General features: G+C 36.6%; 3 protein-coding genes across 5 annotated transcripts in view; 1 reads left to right on the forward strand and 2 right to left on the reverse strand.

Moving 5' to 3' along the window:
• Positions 1-2,516, forward strand: part of LOC108724303 (protein msta) — a 2,914-nt gene extending 398 nt beyond the window's left edge. The window contains exons 2-8 of one of the 3 annotated variants that reach the window (XM_018450619.1): positions 5-158; positions 601-975; positions 1,041-1,175; positions 1,433-1,619; positions 1,730-1,825; positions 2,138-2,229; positions 2,295-2,381. In XM_018450619.1, the coding sequence (XP_018306121.1) occupies positions 5-158; positions 601-975; positions 1,041-1,175; positions 1,433-1,619; positions 1,730-1,825; positions 2,138-2,229; positions 2,295-2,381 (1,126 nt within the window). Of the gene's footprint in view, positions 159-600; positions 976-1,040; positions 1,176-1,432; positions 1,620-1,729; positions 1,826-2,137; positions 2,230-2,294 lie in introns of all 3 variants that reach the window. The other 2 variants (XM_018450617.1, XM_018450620.1) reach the window with 2 other exon arrangements.
• Positions 2,517-3,323: 807 nt separating this feature from the next.
• Positions 3,324-9,546, reverse strand: LOC108724305 (zinc finger CCCH domain-containing protein 13). Its single transcript, XM_018450623.1, has 10 exons — positions 9,185-9,546; positions 8,654-8,729; positions 8,083-8,486; positions 5,560-7,731; positions 4,963-5,271; positions 4,522-4,864; positions 4,275-4,441; positions 3,773-4,056; positions 3,577-3,694; positions 3,324-3,456 (listed from the first exon to the last, which is right to left on the reverse strand). The coding sequence occupies exons 1-10, from the start codon at positions 9,376-9,378 to the stop codon at positions 3,348-3,350; spliced, it is 4,176 nt and encodes a 1,391-aa protein (XP_018306125.1). The 5' UTR covers positions 9,379-9,546; the 3' UTR covers positions 3,324-3,347.
• Positions 9,547-13,424: 3,878 nt separating this feature from the next.
• Positions 13,425-16,129, reverse strand: REPTOR (repressed by TOR). Its single transcript, XM_018450626.1, has 5 exons — positions 15,291-16,129; positions 14,687-15,094; positions 14,001-14,492; positions 13,798-13,920; positions 13,425-13,661 (listed from the first exon to the last, which is right to left on the reverse strand). Exons 1-5 carry the CDS (start codon positions 15,907-15,909, stop codon positions 13,567-13,569), a joined length of 1,737 nt encoding a protein of 578 aa, XP_018306128.1. The 5' UTR covers positions 15,910-16,129; the 3' UTR covers positions 13,425-13,566.
• Between the last annotated feature and the right edge of the window lie 1,983 nt (positions 16,130-18,112).

The following is an 18,112-nucleotide window of genomic DNA, read 5'->3' on the forward strand; positions in this document are numbered from 1 at the left end:
GCCGATTCTTGAGAGAATGGACGCCAACTTGTGGTTCTACCTGGTCCAAAGACCTGTTACTCGCAGTAGTGCCGATACGAGGTCTTACATTATCGAAAGATCAGTATAAACTCTTGTATGCTCTTGAGTGCCATGCGAATCTTACTCCCAACTACGAGGTACGTTTTCTTTTATACAAGATATCACATAAGTATTCCATTTGTACAATAAATGTCTAGCTTTGTAGAAGAGTGGAAAATGAATAGCTGAATCTTTTAAATAATATTATTTGTTGCTTTATAAACCACTCAACAAATCGACGCTAAAAGAACCAAATTGAAGGTAACTTTTTAGCACTGATTTTAAATGATCCTTTAATTTTGTTGAGTAGTGTATAAAGCAATAAATATTATTTTAAAAATTCAGCTATTCACTATATATCTTAGTCAAAGAATGTGATTAACATAGTTCTACGCCCATAATTTATATATGTAGTTCAAGTTATCTTGTTTAGTCTATTATGACTCCTTACAATTTCTTCATGTAATATTTATAAAAAAAATATCGTATAAAGTATAAAATAAAGCATCTTATAACATGCGTTCTTCAATTTTGCCATAGATCGACTTGCTCAAGAGAAACGTAGTCAATCTTCCCAGCGAGGAGCAAATGGAACTCATGAGACGCACTTGCGGCGTCTTTAATACAAATTCGTTCGAAGTTGTGGTTGTACCTTCACGGGACAAGGACTATACCACGAGTTTACGTGGTCTTTATCTAATGGGAGCATTACAGAATCATTGTTGCGTGCCAAATACCAGGCATCACTTCGACGATCAGCAACGGTTGTACGTGAGCGCCGTGCTGCCTATTGCCGCTGGCGAAGAGATCACCATGTCCTATACCGATCTGCTTTGGGATACATCGAGCAGAAGGCAGTTCTTAAAAGTCACCAAACGTTTCTCCTGCAATTGCAATAGGTGCTCCGATCCTCTGGTATGTCAATACTGCGACAATATCTCGCAACAAAAATTTATGCGAGACATTCTTATTTCTCCTAGGAATTCGGTTCTCAACTCGGCGCGCTTCTCTGCGCGAGGGACAGTTGTTCAGGATGCTTGTTACCTTTTAATCCTCTCAATCGTGAATCATTCTGGATTTGTCATAAGTGCCAAACCAGCGTGAATTACAGACAGGTGGTATCTAAGAACTGAAATATAACGCTACATTTTTATATGTAAAAATAATTGAAGTAATCTATAACGACTCTTTCTCTATGAAGGATAATGTTTTTTATATAATTATTGATTTTAGGAAATATAGTATTTGCATATATTGATAAGATTCGCGCACATTTGAATTTGTATGAGCATATGATTAAAATCACAATATTTCGACAATACCAAAGTCTATTCTGATTTCTTCTATGAATGTGAATTTCGTTGCTTTACAGATCGAATGTATTCATTCAGGATTGAACACATTTGTATCTGATGCTATGTATAAAACTCCGCGAGAAATTCTAAGATTTACAGAAGCAGTACTATCGAGATTGATACCTGCCACTAATTATATCATGATGAATATCAAATATCGTATAATATCTTACTTTGGCAGAGTTCCCGATCTTAAATGGGAAGGTAAGATGTACATAATATTCCATAAATATTATTGTGAAGTATTTTATAGAAGCCTTTTACCTTTATGTTGCTTAATACATGCGTACATCATAGTGAAATGTATTTTGCAGATCTCACGGATACAGAACTTAGAATTAAAAAGATGTATTGTGACGATATACTTTCTGCTTTAGACACTTTGGGTTCTGGAGATTCTATTAAAAAAGGTAATATAATATGATGTAAGAAATGTTTCTCTTTTATATATTAAATTTTATATATATATATATATATAACATTGTTACTGTGAACAAAAACGAGATGGACAGGATAGGAAAGATCGGAATGAAGATTGTGTTCTTTTTTCTATTAAAAGGATATTCTATAATAATGTCAACGTAATATGTTATTAACTTATTCATGTCAAAAGGAGACATAGTTTCAGAAAAAATATATATAATATATATTTTAGTATATATTTTATAATAAAGTAAGTTAAAAAAAAATGAAATTTTTAATGTATTTCTAATATATTCCAGGTCTTGTTTTATACGAATTGTATCGTACAAATCTTGAATTGTTTAAACGCCAGATTTCTGATAACGATGAACAGACATATCTGCACATAAAAGTACGACGAATAATCTATGTTTATTATATTTATCCTAATTATTATTTTAAATCTTTTTTTTTTAGAATGGCGATAATGAACAACTGTTAAGAGAGGCAATGAGTATATTACAAAACGATGTTGGCGCAGCCTGTGTTCGCAAAAGCGATTAATTAACAAACGACTATTTTGACACTGTTCCTATTTATTACCGATATTTGTAAATGTGTACATACATTACGAGAAAGCAAAGAATGCGTCTACATTACAACTTTCACAATTTAATTATTTGACACTGTATTTTTAAATTCGTGCACTATACATTGCATATAATAAAAAAATTGTTTTATGTATATATATATATACATATATATATATATATATCACGAGATTTAAAATGTGTGAAGATTCATTGACGAACTTTGCCAAAATAAAAATGCACATTTTTAGACATAAATTATATTCAAATAATGATTAGCAATTATAAGTCATGATAAGATAAGATTTGTTGACTACGTTTGACAACTACGTTGTTTGATTTGTTTATACGGCTTAATTTACGCCGAAGTTATAACATCAATGTTATGAAACTGGCCAATCATAGCTATTCTTCTGAACAATGGAATGACTGTGATTGACCAGTTTCCTAATATCGATGTTATAACTTCGGCGTAAATCGGTCCGTGTAAACGTAGTCAATGTGAAATAAAGTAAACAGTATATATATATATGTGTCTATACACACGTACGCCCGCCCGCCCGCACGCATGCACGCACGCACGCACGCACTAGGGCAATATAGATAGCGCGAATGACAAGAGGGTGTTACTTTGCAACAAAATAAAATATAAAAGTTTTTTAAATACAAACCTTCATTTTTAGAACATGATTTTGAAATTTAATAGCATATTTGTGCTTCTTGTATATTTCTTCAACGATTTCGTGTTTTTAAATTTGTCTCGATAACGAATATTAATACATAATGTACATTCTATAATAAAATAATGTAATTTTTTGTAGAATCTTTTGCTGCTTGTACTGTGTATCCCACACATTTTATACATATAATATACTTTATATATATAAATACAAGAAAACAGTGACTATTCATAATTTTATGTACAAATCTTATTATTTTTTCATATCACTTGCTGTAATAAACATTTCGCTTCTTCGTACAAAGTAGTACTTGGCTTCAATGTTTCCCAATCATAGTCCACGTCTTCATCGTAACTTGCATTATTATTTCTACAAAATTTGATTCTATTAATAATATTACACGTTAAAGTTTATAATGTAACTATTGATATTTATAACGCTTTTTAAAGCAATTTTTTTCTTAAATATAAGAATAATTTAAAACCTTACCTATACAAAGTATCATCTACAGAATGCATTGCACCATTACCTAAATCTTGAAGTAACCGATTTCGTGCAAGTGCTGTGTGCATTAGTGCAATATCATTCAGCAAAAATTCTTTATGATCTATAAAAAAAAGGATGTAAAAATTAATTATATGCACAGAGACCCATTTCTGATTTTAACGAAACTATTGAAACTCACCGTTCTTCTCATACTTTTTTACCAGCTTTTTCATGAAATCTTCGCCCGCATATTTCTTAGATATACCGATTCTATAGAAGATAGCTTTACACTGCCATCGATTCTCCGCAGAGTCTTGATTGGACGGAACAATTCTCCTCGCTTGTGTTTCCTTCACAAGAGATTCCCAATCGACTCCTAAGGCATCACCTAGTCCTTTTCCGCTCGTTTTGATGTCCTCCTCTAACTCACCATCAGAAATTTCTTCAAAATCCATAGTCTCCATATTATCGTCTTCCATATTCCTAATACCATAAAGAGAGCCAGATATAAAATTTGATGTTTTAGATATAAAATTAGAGTTTTCGCATAAATAAAGCAATCTGAAGCAAAAGAAATTAATTTTTTTTTAAAGATAATCGCATATTTTTTCGTTACAAACTACGAACTTTATATCAAATAATTTCTTTCACAGAAACGTTTTATCTTTTATAATTAACATTTTATAATCTATATATCTTACTTCAATGATACTGTATCAGCATTATCCTTAGATTTTGAACTGAAAATAGTTTCTTCTGCAGGTTCTTTCGGAGATAATTGAGCTGGCTCTTGTACTGTTGACTGTACATCACGGTGAGCAGCATCTGATGCTTTCTTATTTGTCCGTGTTTTATTAGTTTCCATATCCTGTTGAAAAATTATATATAAAAGTGTGAGCATCGCATTTTGAAATAAAAATAAAAAAAATAAAAGTATAGGATATGTACTGTAGTATCTTCTTCCATGTTTAATATATCATCAGGATCATCGCTAATATCACTCAAATCGCTTTCGGTATGAAGAGTCTGTAAAGATTCATCGGCAATGGGACGCTTTGGTTCCACCGCGACAGGTTCCTTTATTTCGGGTTTATCTTTTTGCTGATTCTTCTTTTGAAAGTTATCCGTGGACTTTTCTCTAGTAGTTGTGCACAATCTACCTTCAGCAAGTTCCATCAACTTCTTGTTGATAGGTTCTTCTTTCATGCTACCATAAATAGCAGCTTGCTTAGCAGAAGAATGAATCACTGGCTCTTCTCTTGTTTCTGGCGCATTGTATGATCGTCTTTTACTATAAGAATTATTTTTATTTAACATGCTCTAACTAATATAATACAGACATATACATACTATAATTTTCATTTTAATCATGTAAGACTTTATGTTTACCTATGTTGCGTAGATTCTCCGTGCTCCAAGTCCTTCGTGCGCTCGTTTCTGTAATGCGATCGAACGTGAACGTTTTGATTATCCCATTTTCGTGTATCATTAGACTTCCAGTCGCTTATAGTATTGTCATATCTGGAATTCCACTCGTCATCATGTATTTCCGAACGAGGAAGACTATCTCTGCTTTCCCATAATGGTCTAGTGCGCCATTCCCTTTCCTCCCATTCTACCGTCTGATAATTACGGTCTCGACCGTGTTCCACATCACGGTGATGTCCCTCCCAATTATCATTAGAAACAGTTTCATCTCTAAAATAGAAAATATATATAAATAATAATGAAAAAAGATGAAACTTTAGTGATGATTTGAAGAAAAAAAACATAAAAGTTTATAATTATAAGATATGATTTCACAATATATAATATCTTTTATAATATCTTTGTTTCAGTTTTGAAAAGTTATCCGTTAAGATAGAATAATACACTATCTTAATAAAAGAATAACATCAAAAATGTAATTCAATATTATCTCGAATTGATCTTCAAAAAGCAAAAGAATAATATTTCTTCAGTTCATATTAATACGTTAATTATTACCTGATATTCGCTCCACCACTTCTCAACTTATCGCTAGGATACAGAGGATGTCGATGATGATGATGATGATGACGATGATCATCGAAGGATGGTCGCTCTGTAGTTTGGATCACATATCTCGCCTCTCTGGATCTCTCGTCGCGAGCAACGCGTCTCTCTTCAAAGGGACTATCAAACCTTCTACCCTCAATAGTCTTTCTTCTGTCATCCTCGTGAATGTGAGCGTGATCTCGATACTCAACGTGTGGAGCTGATTCTTCCTGCTCGTCCCAGTGCTCCGGCAATCTGCCGTAGTTCCTACCAAAGTTTCTGTCCACCTCCATGGTGCGTCGCGGACTGTTTGCATCTCGACGATCCACTATCCGGTTGATTTTGCTCGGAACGCGATTCGATTCAATTCGTGCCTGATCCTTCCTACTGTTATGCTCCGACGTGTGACCCCGTTCATATCTCACGCCGAACCTTCTGTGCCTGTCCCTATCGTAGTGATTGTCCACCATGTCTATAAGATGATCGCGAGATGATAGAGCGGGTGTCACAGCTACTACTGATGAGGAAGATGAAGCCGAAGGTACGGGCGGTAACGTCGCTGTTGACTGAACGCTCGACGACGGCGCGGCGTGTCCACTCTTTTCGTGCAAGGATACACGATCTAAAGACGTTTCCCGAAAACGATCCATGCGATCCCGGGGTGAATTGACAGTCGATTTACTACGACTTAACGATACGTCTTTTTCGACAACGGTACTTCTTTCGTATCTTCCATCCAGTCGGGACTGCGTGGAACTCCGTTCACGCTCGGCGAGAGCTTTTGTTTCAGATCGTTCCCGTTCGCGTTCGCTCCTGTTTCGCTCGCGTGTCCCGCCGCTCTTCTCAAACGACACATCCTTACCTAGAGGTCGTTCCTTGATTCTGTTATTGTAACGTGAACTCTTATCCGCCGATAGGTTCAATGTCGCGGGTGAAATTACTGTAGACACGTCCCTTTCTCGTGGCTTCATAGACTTCTCTCTTTCTCGGTCGCGATCGCGATCTCGTATTTCACGATCTCTTTCTCGCTCACGATCGCGTTCTCGTTCTCGTTCGCGATCTCTATCTCTCTCTCTGTCGCGTTCTCGTTCTCTTTCTCGATCCCGGTCCCGATCACGATCACGCTCGCGTTGCCTTTCATTACGACAACGCTCCTGAGATTCATCCTTATCCTTGTCGCGTTGAGGTTCTTGGCGCTGATCACGAGTTAGTCTCGAGGGGCGCTCGTCTCTCATCTCCTTCTCGCGCTGACGCTCACGGCTTTTCTGTCGCGTCTTATCACCGCCGTAAGTCTTATCATCAAAGTTGTCCTTATTCGTGTTGTTCCTTCGATAGCTGTCGTCTTGATTCGAAGTCATTGTCTGTTTTGTTTTACCAGAAGACGTCTGCTCGTTTTTTTTCGTATCATCTCGTTCTTTGCTTTTATCTCTCTTGTGCAAGTCGCGATCTTTCTTCTCCGCATCTCTCACGCGACTCGACGAATTGCCTTGCTTCTCCGTATTCTTCGCCGGGGTAACATCACGTCTCCTCGATGGCGTTCGACTACGTTGTACTTTTGATGACGCATTCTCTTTAATGTGCTGGTACTTGGATGATCGTTCCGATGACGACGGCGGTGGCGGCGGTGTACGTGAACGCACGTCCTTCTCCTTGTACTTGGACCTCAACCGATCGTCTGATTTGGTTTTTTCATCAACAGTGCGGTTCTTTTCTTTCTCCTGTTCTTTGATTTTATCGAATGACTTGCACTTGACAGCGTCCTTGGACAGACACTCGTCCATATCACGCACCTTTTTGTAATGCCTGCCGTCCTCCTTGTCCATTTCTCGATTCTTTACCGCTTTCGGCGATTCGCTCCTGTTTCTTTCCCGGATTTTGCTGGATGATGCGTGATGCGCCACAGAAATCTGCGAGCCCAACGTTGCGGCCACTGCAGACGTGACTCCACTCGTAGATCCCTGTTGTATCGCAGCGATAGGTGATCTAGCGCGTAACGAGCTGGTATGCTTCCTGGATACAGACGACGAACCATACTTCTTGACTGGTCTCGTAGTAAGATCTTTCTTTATGGGATTGTCAAGTTTGCGTTTCTTCTTATTGACGGCTTTGTCATTTCTTGTTCCTAATCTCTTGAGTTTCAATCTGTAAAATTCACTCATGATAGCAAGGATTTATATATATAACTCTCCATTAAAATATAATATATAATACATAATAAATTATATATAATAATAGATTATTTATTGAATATAAAACTACAAGTAATTTGTTTGCTTATAAATATTCACAATTACATATTCATATACTATAAAGTACAAAGCATACTAATTTTGACTCCGAACGGGTTTGCACCGATTTGAGTCGGATAACGTTCTATTATCAGTTGACGTTACATGTTCTACTATAGGAGAGCATACAACGTAAACACTCATTAATCCAACCCAGATTGGTGCAAATCCGCTCGGACCAAATACGCTATAAATGAGTATTTACTTTTTCTTTCTTTCTTTGTCCTCACTATAATCGGCTGAAATACTATGATGTCTCTTAGTCTTGATCTTTTTGATTTTCTTGTGCGAGTCCGATGTGGATGTAGAAGAGGAGTCTTCGCTGCTAGAGCTGCTGCTACTGCTAGACGTGCTAGATGTGCGCGAACTAGAGGAGGAGCTCATCGCTTTTTTCTTCTGCCTTACTTTATCCTTGCCATGTACTTCTTTGTCCTTCTTCATTTGTAATTTCAGTTCCCGTTGTATCAATTGCCGCCGTCTCTCCAACACTTTCTCGTCCTCGTACTCGAGATCTGTCTGATTCCACTCTTCTATGTTTAAGTCCGGACTATGCGACGCCTTTTTCACGATCTTCGATGTGAGCCGTTTGAAGGGATCCTCTGCAATGAGCTGCAACATCAAGAGGATCAAACAAAAATTCTTGATTTTTTTGGTTTATAGTTTATAGTCAATCATCAATTTTTACTCTTATTAATTATATTACAATGCTGGAAACTATATGTATACACATATCAAATAAAATTGTTATTAAATAGAAAAATATGACTTGAGCTTACCCCACATGTACCTGTGATCGCATTATCTTTCTTAGCACGCTTGGATGGGCTTATCAATGTGTGTGTGTTTGCGTATCTAATTAACAAATAAGAGAAATGAGAAATTGCATTAGACCAATAAGCAATATGCTTTAATAAAGAATAAAAAAATAAATTAGAAATCAGATCTTTATAAGAAATTAGTTTTCGGATTAATAAATGATTATATCATATTACGCAAAATAAATAAGACTATTAGATCATCAAAATCAGCTATTTGAAATATTGAAGAAAATAGAAATAGAACTCATAGAGTTCATTTTAATCATAAGAGCTATCATAGAGCTCATTTTAATCATAATTTCAGTTAATAATAAACCGTGAAATAATTAGAGTATATATGTTACAAAAATTCTACTATTTTATCTTTATATCATAAAACGAAATTGTTTTTTTTTTTCATGTGCAAGTGTAAAATCTTGCAATGATCAATCAGTCAATTACTACTGTGCACTTCGGCGAGGGCTTATGACAAATGAAATCAGCACTCACTTGCAACTTTTTCCGTAGGAACAACTGCCGTTGAGAGCCCAATTTCTGCAATAATCCGATGTATTTTGAGCGGCGGCGGCGGCGGCGATCGCTGGTTTGGTGCCCAACCTCTCAAACACACTCGGCCGTCGTGAAGAGTCTGTATTACATTTCGTAGGGTCAGCCGTTATTTTCCTTATGTTTGGTTTTGACATATTATCACCATAAAGCACTTGTATTTTCACAATGGAAGCGCATAACTGCGAGCATGCAGGCGTTTACGTGCCGTGCGAAACCGTCATCGATCGTCATGCGACAATACGACTTGGCGATCTGATCTCGGCCTATGCCTGTCTCGGCCTATCTATCTCGTTGACGTACAATACAGGTCAATACGTGCGAGAAGGACAACAGGTATCTCTACGCTATGGCTGCTCGGAATATCCTCTTCCCCCAATTACATTTCAGCTTGCATTTGACGTTCGACTGTCGGTAACGAGATCGGAGCAGATCGGAGTCAATCGAACATTGGAGTATTGGTGGTATTGGCCGAAACTTCAAACTCCATGGAGCCCAGCTTTATTATATATATAAAAAAAAAAAAATAGAATTTTATCATCGCTTTTTAGAAAATCTATTTTTAGAAAAAATTTCCCCTACAGCACAAAGTTGCACAAAAGTTGCAGCAACACTGTTGCAACATTGCAGCAATATTGCAGAGATTTTGCAGCAATATTGCTGCAAATTCTGTGCTGTATGGGTTTCGTTATTCTACATATTTTTCTATATATAATGTCTATTCATTCAGAATGAATATAAATAATTTTTAAATATCTGAATATATTTACAATCGATATTTTTAATCCATATTGACATGTGTAACTGGTATACATCTAATTAAATCAAATCTCAAATTGCTAATTGTTTTTCTTATAATATAGATGTTCGATTTTTTTATAATGGATGTTTGATTCAATTTGAATATTAAGTTTTTGATATTTTTTCAGATGACACAGTCAAACTACGGGCCACATATGCATACATATTTATAAAAGTAATAAATCGTAAAATTAATATCATATTAGGTATATGAATTACTCAAGTCCAATTTTGGTAGTCGTGTAAACTCACAAGACTGTCAAACTTTAGAAAGTTTTTTTTCCGTACATTTTTCATCACAACTGTAACTTTATCTGCAAAGAATCTGAGATATTCGAAAGTTTCAAAAGACTCAATCATCCAAATTTTTCGATCAATATTTTACCTTAAAAATATGTATCTTCATTTAATATATAATTATAAAACGCTTTACGCGTTTATATACTGCAACGACACAAAAATATTGCATGAATGTTCTGCGTTTTATGAATATTCGCATTGCATGCCAATTGTTTTCGTCTCAATTTTGATCAATTCGCAGAGATTGACAAAGCGCGCGCGTGACATCCTTCGTTATATTATGTGCTCGAATTGGAAAACATGCGGAAATCGGATGACAACGTCAGTCACGTCGAGTTATACCAATTAAATGAGAATGACCGATCGGATGCGTTCGATGACTAATGATTATGGAACAATGCGGTATTGTCTCTTTCGTAAAATCTCGCTTTTTATGACATAAATATTCATATATATATATATTTCTTTTACGTGTTAATTAAATTTAGTTAATATCTCAAACTCTTTTTCTCTTCCACCCACCTTGTGTATTAAATTTTATTAATTTTGCATTGATTACGTATAATCTTGCATTAAGAAAGACATTTGAAACATAACATCTTTACAAATTATCTTTAAAATAATTATAATGAAAAATTCGCTTGCCGTTCACATGTGTTTTTTTATTAGAATAAAAATAATTCAATCATCATTACATATTCTGATCAGTTTATCCTCGGGTCGTTTGCCGTAACTCAATTAGCACGATTAACGTCAGGAATGCACTCGCACGCTGATTGCAATTTTATATCTTACACTGACCCGCGCGATAACAAAGGGTTGTGCGCATTTATCCTCACTTCTCGATGAGTACGCAGGGATCGCGATCGGAGGCAACGAATGCGCAAGCGAGCGAGCGAACGAAGCATATCACAAGCATATCATCGTAAAATCGGGATCATCGTCGAAACAATAAAGTGGCGCTTTTCGCACAAACGCGCGTATTGCACACTATAAAAGAAGAAAGAAATATTCTTATTACATGTAACATTTCCCGCACACTTGTAATTATGGCGATATCGGAGTGACGTCTCGTGCTACACTGATATTACACACATTAATTTTTGCCAACGTTACATACACAGCGAATGAAACCTACGGTGGTACCCCGCATAACAATAAATTAGACTGCATAACGATTCGATAGGGATTATACAACATCTGTATTTATATATGTATGTAATCTTATGACTATATATCCACACGGATCTTTTCTTTCATAACTATGATCTTCAGCGCAACTTTACATACAAAAATCGATTAAAAAAATATTAGTACGAATATATAATATGAATTAACATCTTGCATATTTAAAATATATGTATGTGTATATTAGTGATTAGTAAAATATAATTATAATTCTAATCGCGGCGTACAATCGCTCTAAACAATCGTTGAAGAGATTGTTTAAAAGAGATGTAGACGCTATAGAAGAGATGCATATGCTTTGCTATATCCACCCACTCTTCTAAAATTCTAAAGCAATGATATTCCACCTCGCGCCACGATTACAATCTTTCCACATACATTATTATTTTATCTTTATATAATCCAAATATATATGTACGTAGGTATAGCGTTTCGTTCTGAGGTAGATCGAGTCAGCAAATAGCAAACAACTATATAATTCAAAGCTCATTTCTAAGTGCATCTAAATGCACATTCTAAATCTTTTACTATTATGATTAAAACTACATCGTCTAAACATTAAAAAAAAGATCATCAATGTCAATTCTTAGTATTGTTGCATCAGCCGCCATTAATAATTCCGAAACCTTGATTATCATTAGTAATTACGTAAAAATGGAATTAATTAAACTTATTCGGAAAAAAATCGTCGACATTTTGAATATTTTTGAATATCATTATAATTAAATTTAAGTCCGTATAACAAATCAAACCCACAAAGACTCCTTATAAATCAAAAGAATCAGGAAAGAGCATGGGCAATAGGAGTCAAAACGCGGAAGACGTTGCGCAAATAATACGACTATGAAGCGTAAAAAACTTCTTTATTTGATAAACGCGCTTACATGTTTCGGTTCATTTTTGAGCTTTCTTCAGAGACAACATACATTCACGTATATAAAAAGTAACAAACATTAATTTGTCATGGTGAGCTCCCCGTATCGAGAATATAATTGTCAATTTGAACTCAGATAAAAATAAAAGAAAGAAAAAAGAAAAAGAGTTTTTAAACATATCAATTCCATTCTCTCTAATTTGATATGTTTAAAAATTTCTTTTCGTTTTTCTTTTTTCTTTCTTTTATTTTTATCTGAGTTCAAATTGACAATTATATTCTCGATATGGGGAGCTCACCATACAAATTAATGTTTGTTACTTTTTATGTACGTGAATGTATGTTGTCTCTGAAGAAAGCTCAAAAATGAACCGAAACATGCAAGCGCGTTTATCAAATAAAGAAGTTTTTTACGCTTCATAGTCGTATTATTTGTGCAACGTTTTCCGCGTTTTGACTCCTATTGCCCATGCTCTTTCCTGATTCTTTTAATTAAATTTAACATATCAATTTTACCATCCTAAGGCCAAAAGTTCTGCTGTGTGTGATACACATTCACTGTAATTTAAAGATTAAATTTAGTATTACACAACGTGTGCAACGTTGATTGATAATGGACATTGATGATATCATCTCTCTTTAATATATTATAATTAAGTGACATTCGGCACTTTTTTCTTTGCACTTTCATCAGGATATACTATAACCGTTCTTTTTTTAATCAAATGAGACCTTTGCAGCTAATTTGTAAAAAAAATCATATCCTTTGTTTGCATAAATACATTATTGAAACTATTATACGTGATGTATGAAAAATGTTATATACAGATTGACCAATATATACAATAGGTGAAAACGCAGATACTTTTGTAGAAAAAAAAATTAATCATTTGAAAGTCTAAAAGATAAACCAATACGTATATCAAGGTTTCGTTTCTTATTACATCAGTAGACATTTTCGGAAATAACGTATACAAGATACATGTTAATTATACGTTAACCAATAAGTTAACTGTAAATCTGCTTTCTGAAGCATTTAACAGCAACTTTCAAGATAAAAAGCAACATTACCCTACATGTGTGTATAGACATAGCACATTTTTCTAAAGATATATATACACGCGTAGACATAAGATTTATAGGAAAACGATTCGCTATAATATTAAAAATTATCAATGCCACCATCAGGAATACCGGCTCTAATATTATCCAACACTTTGTTCACAAAATCTGTTGAATGACTTGCTATTCGCATTTCTGCAATCAGAAATTTGCATGTATTAAAATAATAACTAATATGTGTATGCTTATTGTATGTTTTATCTGTATGTCATACTTATGATACATTTTATCTAAGAAATTATATATATATATATAAATTGATATTACTCACTGGTAGCTAGCTTGCAACATTTTTCCATTTGTCGTGTAAGCTCTTCTTGAGTGTCAGGATTGGATTCAGCTAATTTAGCAGCAAGTGTATGTTTAGCTTGTGATATACCTTGTATAAGACGTCCTAAAAAAAATTATTCATTTTTCTTAATATATTTAAAACAATATGTTTCAATACATTTATTATTTTGACGTATACTCAACTGTGTTCTGCTTCAAGTCCATGAAGCTTTATCTTATTTGCTTCATGTTGAGCCTTTTTCTTTAAACGGCATGCTCGTGAAGCTAGTTTATTTTTTTCTTTACGCGTTTTCGGTCTTGCCGGGAAAGGTAATTCTGAAACAGGTGTCATATCATTTATAATACGATTTAATTTATCTAGTTCTCGTCCGATGTTATGAAGCTTGCGAGGATTTGGTGTAAGATCGTTTCCGTCGCCCTTCCGTGCCTTTCCACTATGTTTAATTCCTCTAAGAGCACAATGAGGACTAAATACTGGATCAGTTGCTTCGTTCAAGACATGTGGATCTTCCAAACGCGCTCGCGCAATTAATCGTTGTCCTTTTGGTCCCTTAGCTTGAACATTATATTGCCAGAAGAATCTTTCTTTCTTACTATGCCTTTCCTTTCCCAATTCTGTAGTTCCTGTTCCTACTCTGTTATTACTTTGCTCCTCGCCGTCGCTTCCACCTGAATCTGATAGATAAACAATGATTTATACAGCTATATTTTCATTTCTGTCTCTTAGTTTACAAAATATTCAATAAAAATGTAAAATTAATTTGATCAATCGATTTTTATTTAGTACACAAAAAAACTAATTTTGTATAAATTATATAATTATATTATATACTATATATCTATATTTTTTAATACATATATATATATACCATTATCACTGCTGTAGTCATCATAGTGATCACTATCGTCATCACTGTCTTCATAACCTTCATCATGGCTAAGAGGATCAACACATAGTGGATCTGGACTAAGAGCACCTCCAGTACTTAGACTACTCGTCGATCCTGCCTCTACCAAGCTACCGGTACTTAAGAGATGTTGTCGTGGTTCCCTGTGGGCCCAGATTTGATCCAAATGTCCCATTGTCTGCGTTGGTGCAGACATAGACAGTCTCGAAATTTTAAGTTTACCACCTATTGTAGAGATATTATCAGCTTGATTAGATACTGGATTAAATGGATTTTCACCTCTTTTCATAAGTAACTCGTGTAAAGTAGATGAGCCAATGGGCCGAGTTACAGGATGTGGTGAAGTCGATGAGCTTGCTGTTGAACTACCTGAATGAATTATAATACGTTATCATTCTTATCAACGAACAATAACAACAAAAATAACATAAATAAAAACATAAATATAAATCATCAAAAACACAATACTAATATTATTATCTAATTGTTTTTGCTGTTACATATAAAAAAATACTGTTGCTTAATGTTATTATTAAAAAATAAAATACATTCATTTTGACCATACCTGCAATGTTACTAGTGCCTGGACTAGGAAACGCAGTAGGACTGACAGCTTCCGCATTATCCACAATATTTGAACCTCTATTTAAATTAAAGCCACATGTATTTGTATATGTGGGACAACTACGGTGAGTTACTCCAGATTGAGGAAAACTACTGGGTGCAAATCCTATGCTATTACTAAACAGAGAGCCAGTTAATGGAGCAGCATATTCCATTTTTAACGGCTGTACCCTTTCTTCGGGTAATAACAAATCATCAAAATTTAAATCTCCTAGCAAGGTATCGTCATTGGCGTTTAATTCGGCCAGAGTTGGACCTTGAATAAGTTCAGCTTTGTCCACTTGAAATATATCATCCTCATCCATCTTAAATGAGATGTCCATCTGATCCGGATCCATTTTAAAAGGATATTCCATTTGCTCAGCCCTCATATCCCATCCTGAGGATACCGCCAGAGGGGACGGCGAGAACTGATCATAAGTTCCTCGCGTGGTACCTCTATGTCCTCCCGGTATCGGCACAGATGCCGACGCCGAACTCATCTCCTGGATAGGTTCCTGCTTCACTATGCTATCCATCGTGTTAGATAGCGAAAAGTCGCTGTACTTGGAGTCGTCCATCAGCCACGAGTGCGTTGACAAAAAACGACAGAGAACGTCGTTTTTCTTAATAAGGCGCGCGTGTCGAGCACGCTGCAGTGTCAACAATTATACTTCTGGAAATTGTTTTTCTACGGAACACAAAAGTTTACTGAACAAAATAAATCGTCCCAAGCTCGATCTATTCGTCGTTCGACTTCCGATGTATTAGAGGCAAATATCGTAGACGGCAACGGTCGTTACGTGTTAATACATGCGTTACAACGGAACGGCGGCTGGACAATGTCCCAACGGGACGATAACGAAAGAGAAAGAGGAAACACGCGCGGCTTATCGCTCGCTGAGCGAGCTGCACTGTTTCCAGTTTTGACTGATTTTGACTCGTCCACGCCTGGTACCGATCGATCGATTTGCAGTGATTCGCAGTGATTCGTAGCCTCGTGTGGCCTCGCGCACAGACGGGGCCACGAGGGAACGGTTTCTCTGCCTAAGTCGCTGGTAAACGGGAGCTGACCTGCTCGGAGAGAATGACAATGTGCACAGGCAGCAGCAGCAGCAGCAGCAGCACAGGTCGAAAATCACATATTGGTCCACGCGCGCACACAGTACGCACGCATCGCGCGTCTCTCGTCAGTGGGCATTTTTCGCAGCTGACAGCATCTTGCGATGAGGCCAGAATGGGTTTCACTTTTCTTCCCCCCCGAATCGTCAGAGTAGACCCGACTCGCGTGGCGTCCACGACCCGCGACGGGTTTCACGGGAGCGAGAGGATCCTCGATCGCCGTCGAGCACGCCTACAATCGTGCAAATCTCGTACTACGGACTTTTCCTTGCACGTGCGAATGACTTACGAAAGAATCGCGCGAGAAATCGGACGTGAAATCAGTCGAAACGCGGAGAAACGACGACGTGTGTTATTTGTTATTGTTTTGCCACGAGACTGCGGGGGCTGAGTGATCGGTGATGTTTGCATAAATAGAGGAAGGGTCACATGACACATCTCGCGAACGAATGTCGACCAGTGGCGCCGACCAATCGTGCGCTACCGTTTCCCTCTATCTGCAAAAACGCGCGCATCTTCCTGCGACTCGTTCTGCGACTTGACCAGACTTGACGCAGTATTGGCGCAGAATTGTCATTTTAATGTTATTCGTCGTGCGTGCGGAAAAAAGCGCGACGACGCTGCCTCTCAAGGACGTCAATCGTCGAAACCTCTGGACTGCGTTCGGAAATCCACCCGAGTGCCTTATGCCCGTGTCACACTACGCATTGGAAAATGAGGATTGCGAATTAAGGATTAGAATTCGACCAATCAGGTAATCTTAAGTTTAATCCGTTTCTTTCTAATTAGCTGAATTCTAATCCTCAATTCGCAATCCTCAGTTTCTAATGCGTAGTGTGACACGGGCATTAAGGTGCCATCAGGCCGGAATTAGACTACGCATTAAAGATTGAGATCGAAGATTGAAGATTGAAATTTGACCAATGAGAGTAAAGGAATTTTAGCTCCTATTGTTTTGATTGGTCAAATTTCAATCTTTCAATCTTTAATGCCTAGTCTGATTCCGGCCTCACATACATATAGCGAATTTGACAGACCGCACTAGTGCGCACTGAGTGTGAACTTTTTCAGTGCCACGCATTCGGCTTGTGCGCACTGTATCAGTGCGTTAAGATTATCGTATTCGGTAAATGAAAACTGACCCAGTGTAGTAATGAATTTATATTCGGATCAACCGAATGAACTGAACGAGTTCAAAAAATGTTGCACTGACGTTTCTAACAGTGTAATTTGGCATAGCACTAAAGTAGTTCTGCACTCGCACCATGTCGGGGCAGCATTAGAACGGAGTCAGTGCATGTGTGCCGAATTCGCCAATACAGTCCGCAATCCGTAAGCTGCATCAGATGTCCGCAAAAGCATCTAGAGATTGCGTACGGCAGATACTTCTCACGTAATCCGCAACTTCATGAAAAGAGAGTTCTAAGGTTGTGTTCCAAAAATATTGTGTCGAAAATTTTCTTTTTAGTTACAAGGTTGGTAGCGCTGTAACTAACATAGCTGTGTTCCGTAAGAGATCAGCTGACACCATAGTTTGCATTTGCTTTATCGGCTTCAGTTCTGAAGAACCACTCGATCACGGCGGACGCGTTTCGGATCGGGTGCTGACAATCAAATATTTTTGAAAGTGTTGCCGACTTTGACTGTGCTATCGCTTCCTCC

Source organism: Mycetomoellerius zeteki, unplaced genomic scaffold, assembly GCF_001594055.1.
Source record: "Mycetomoellerius zeteki isolate Tzet28-1 unplaced genomic scaffold, Tzet1.0 scaffold289, whole genome shotgun sequence".
NCBI lineage: Eukaryota > Metazoa > Arthropoda > Insecta > Hymenoptera > Formicidae > Mycetomoellerius > Mycetomoellerius zeteki.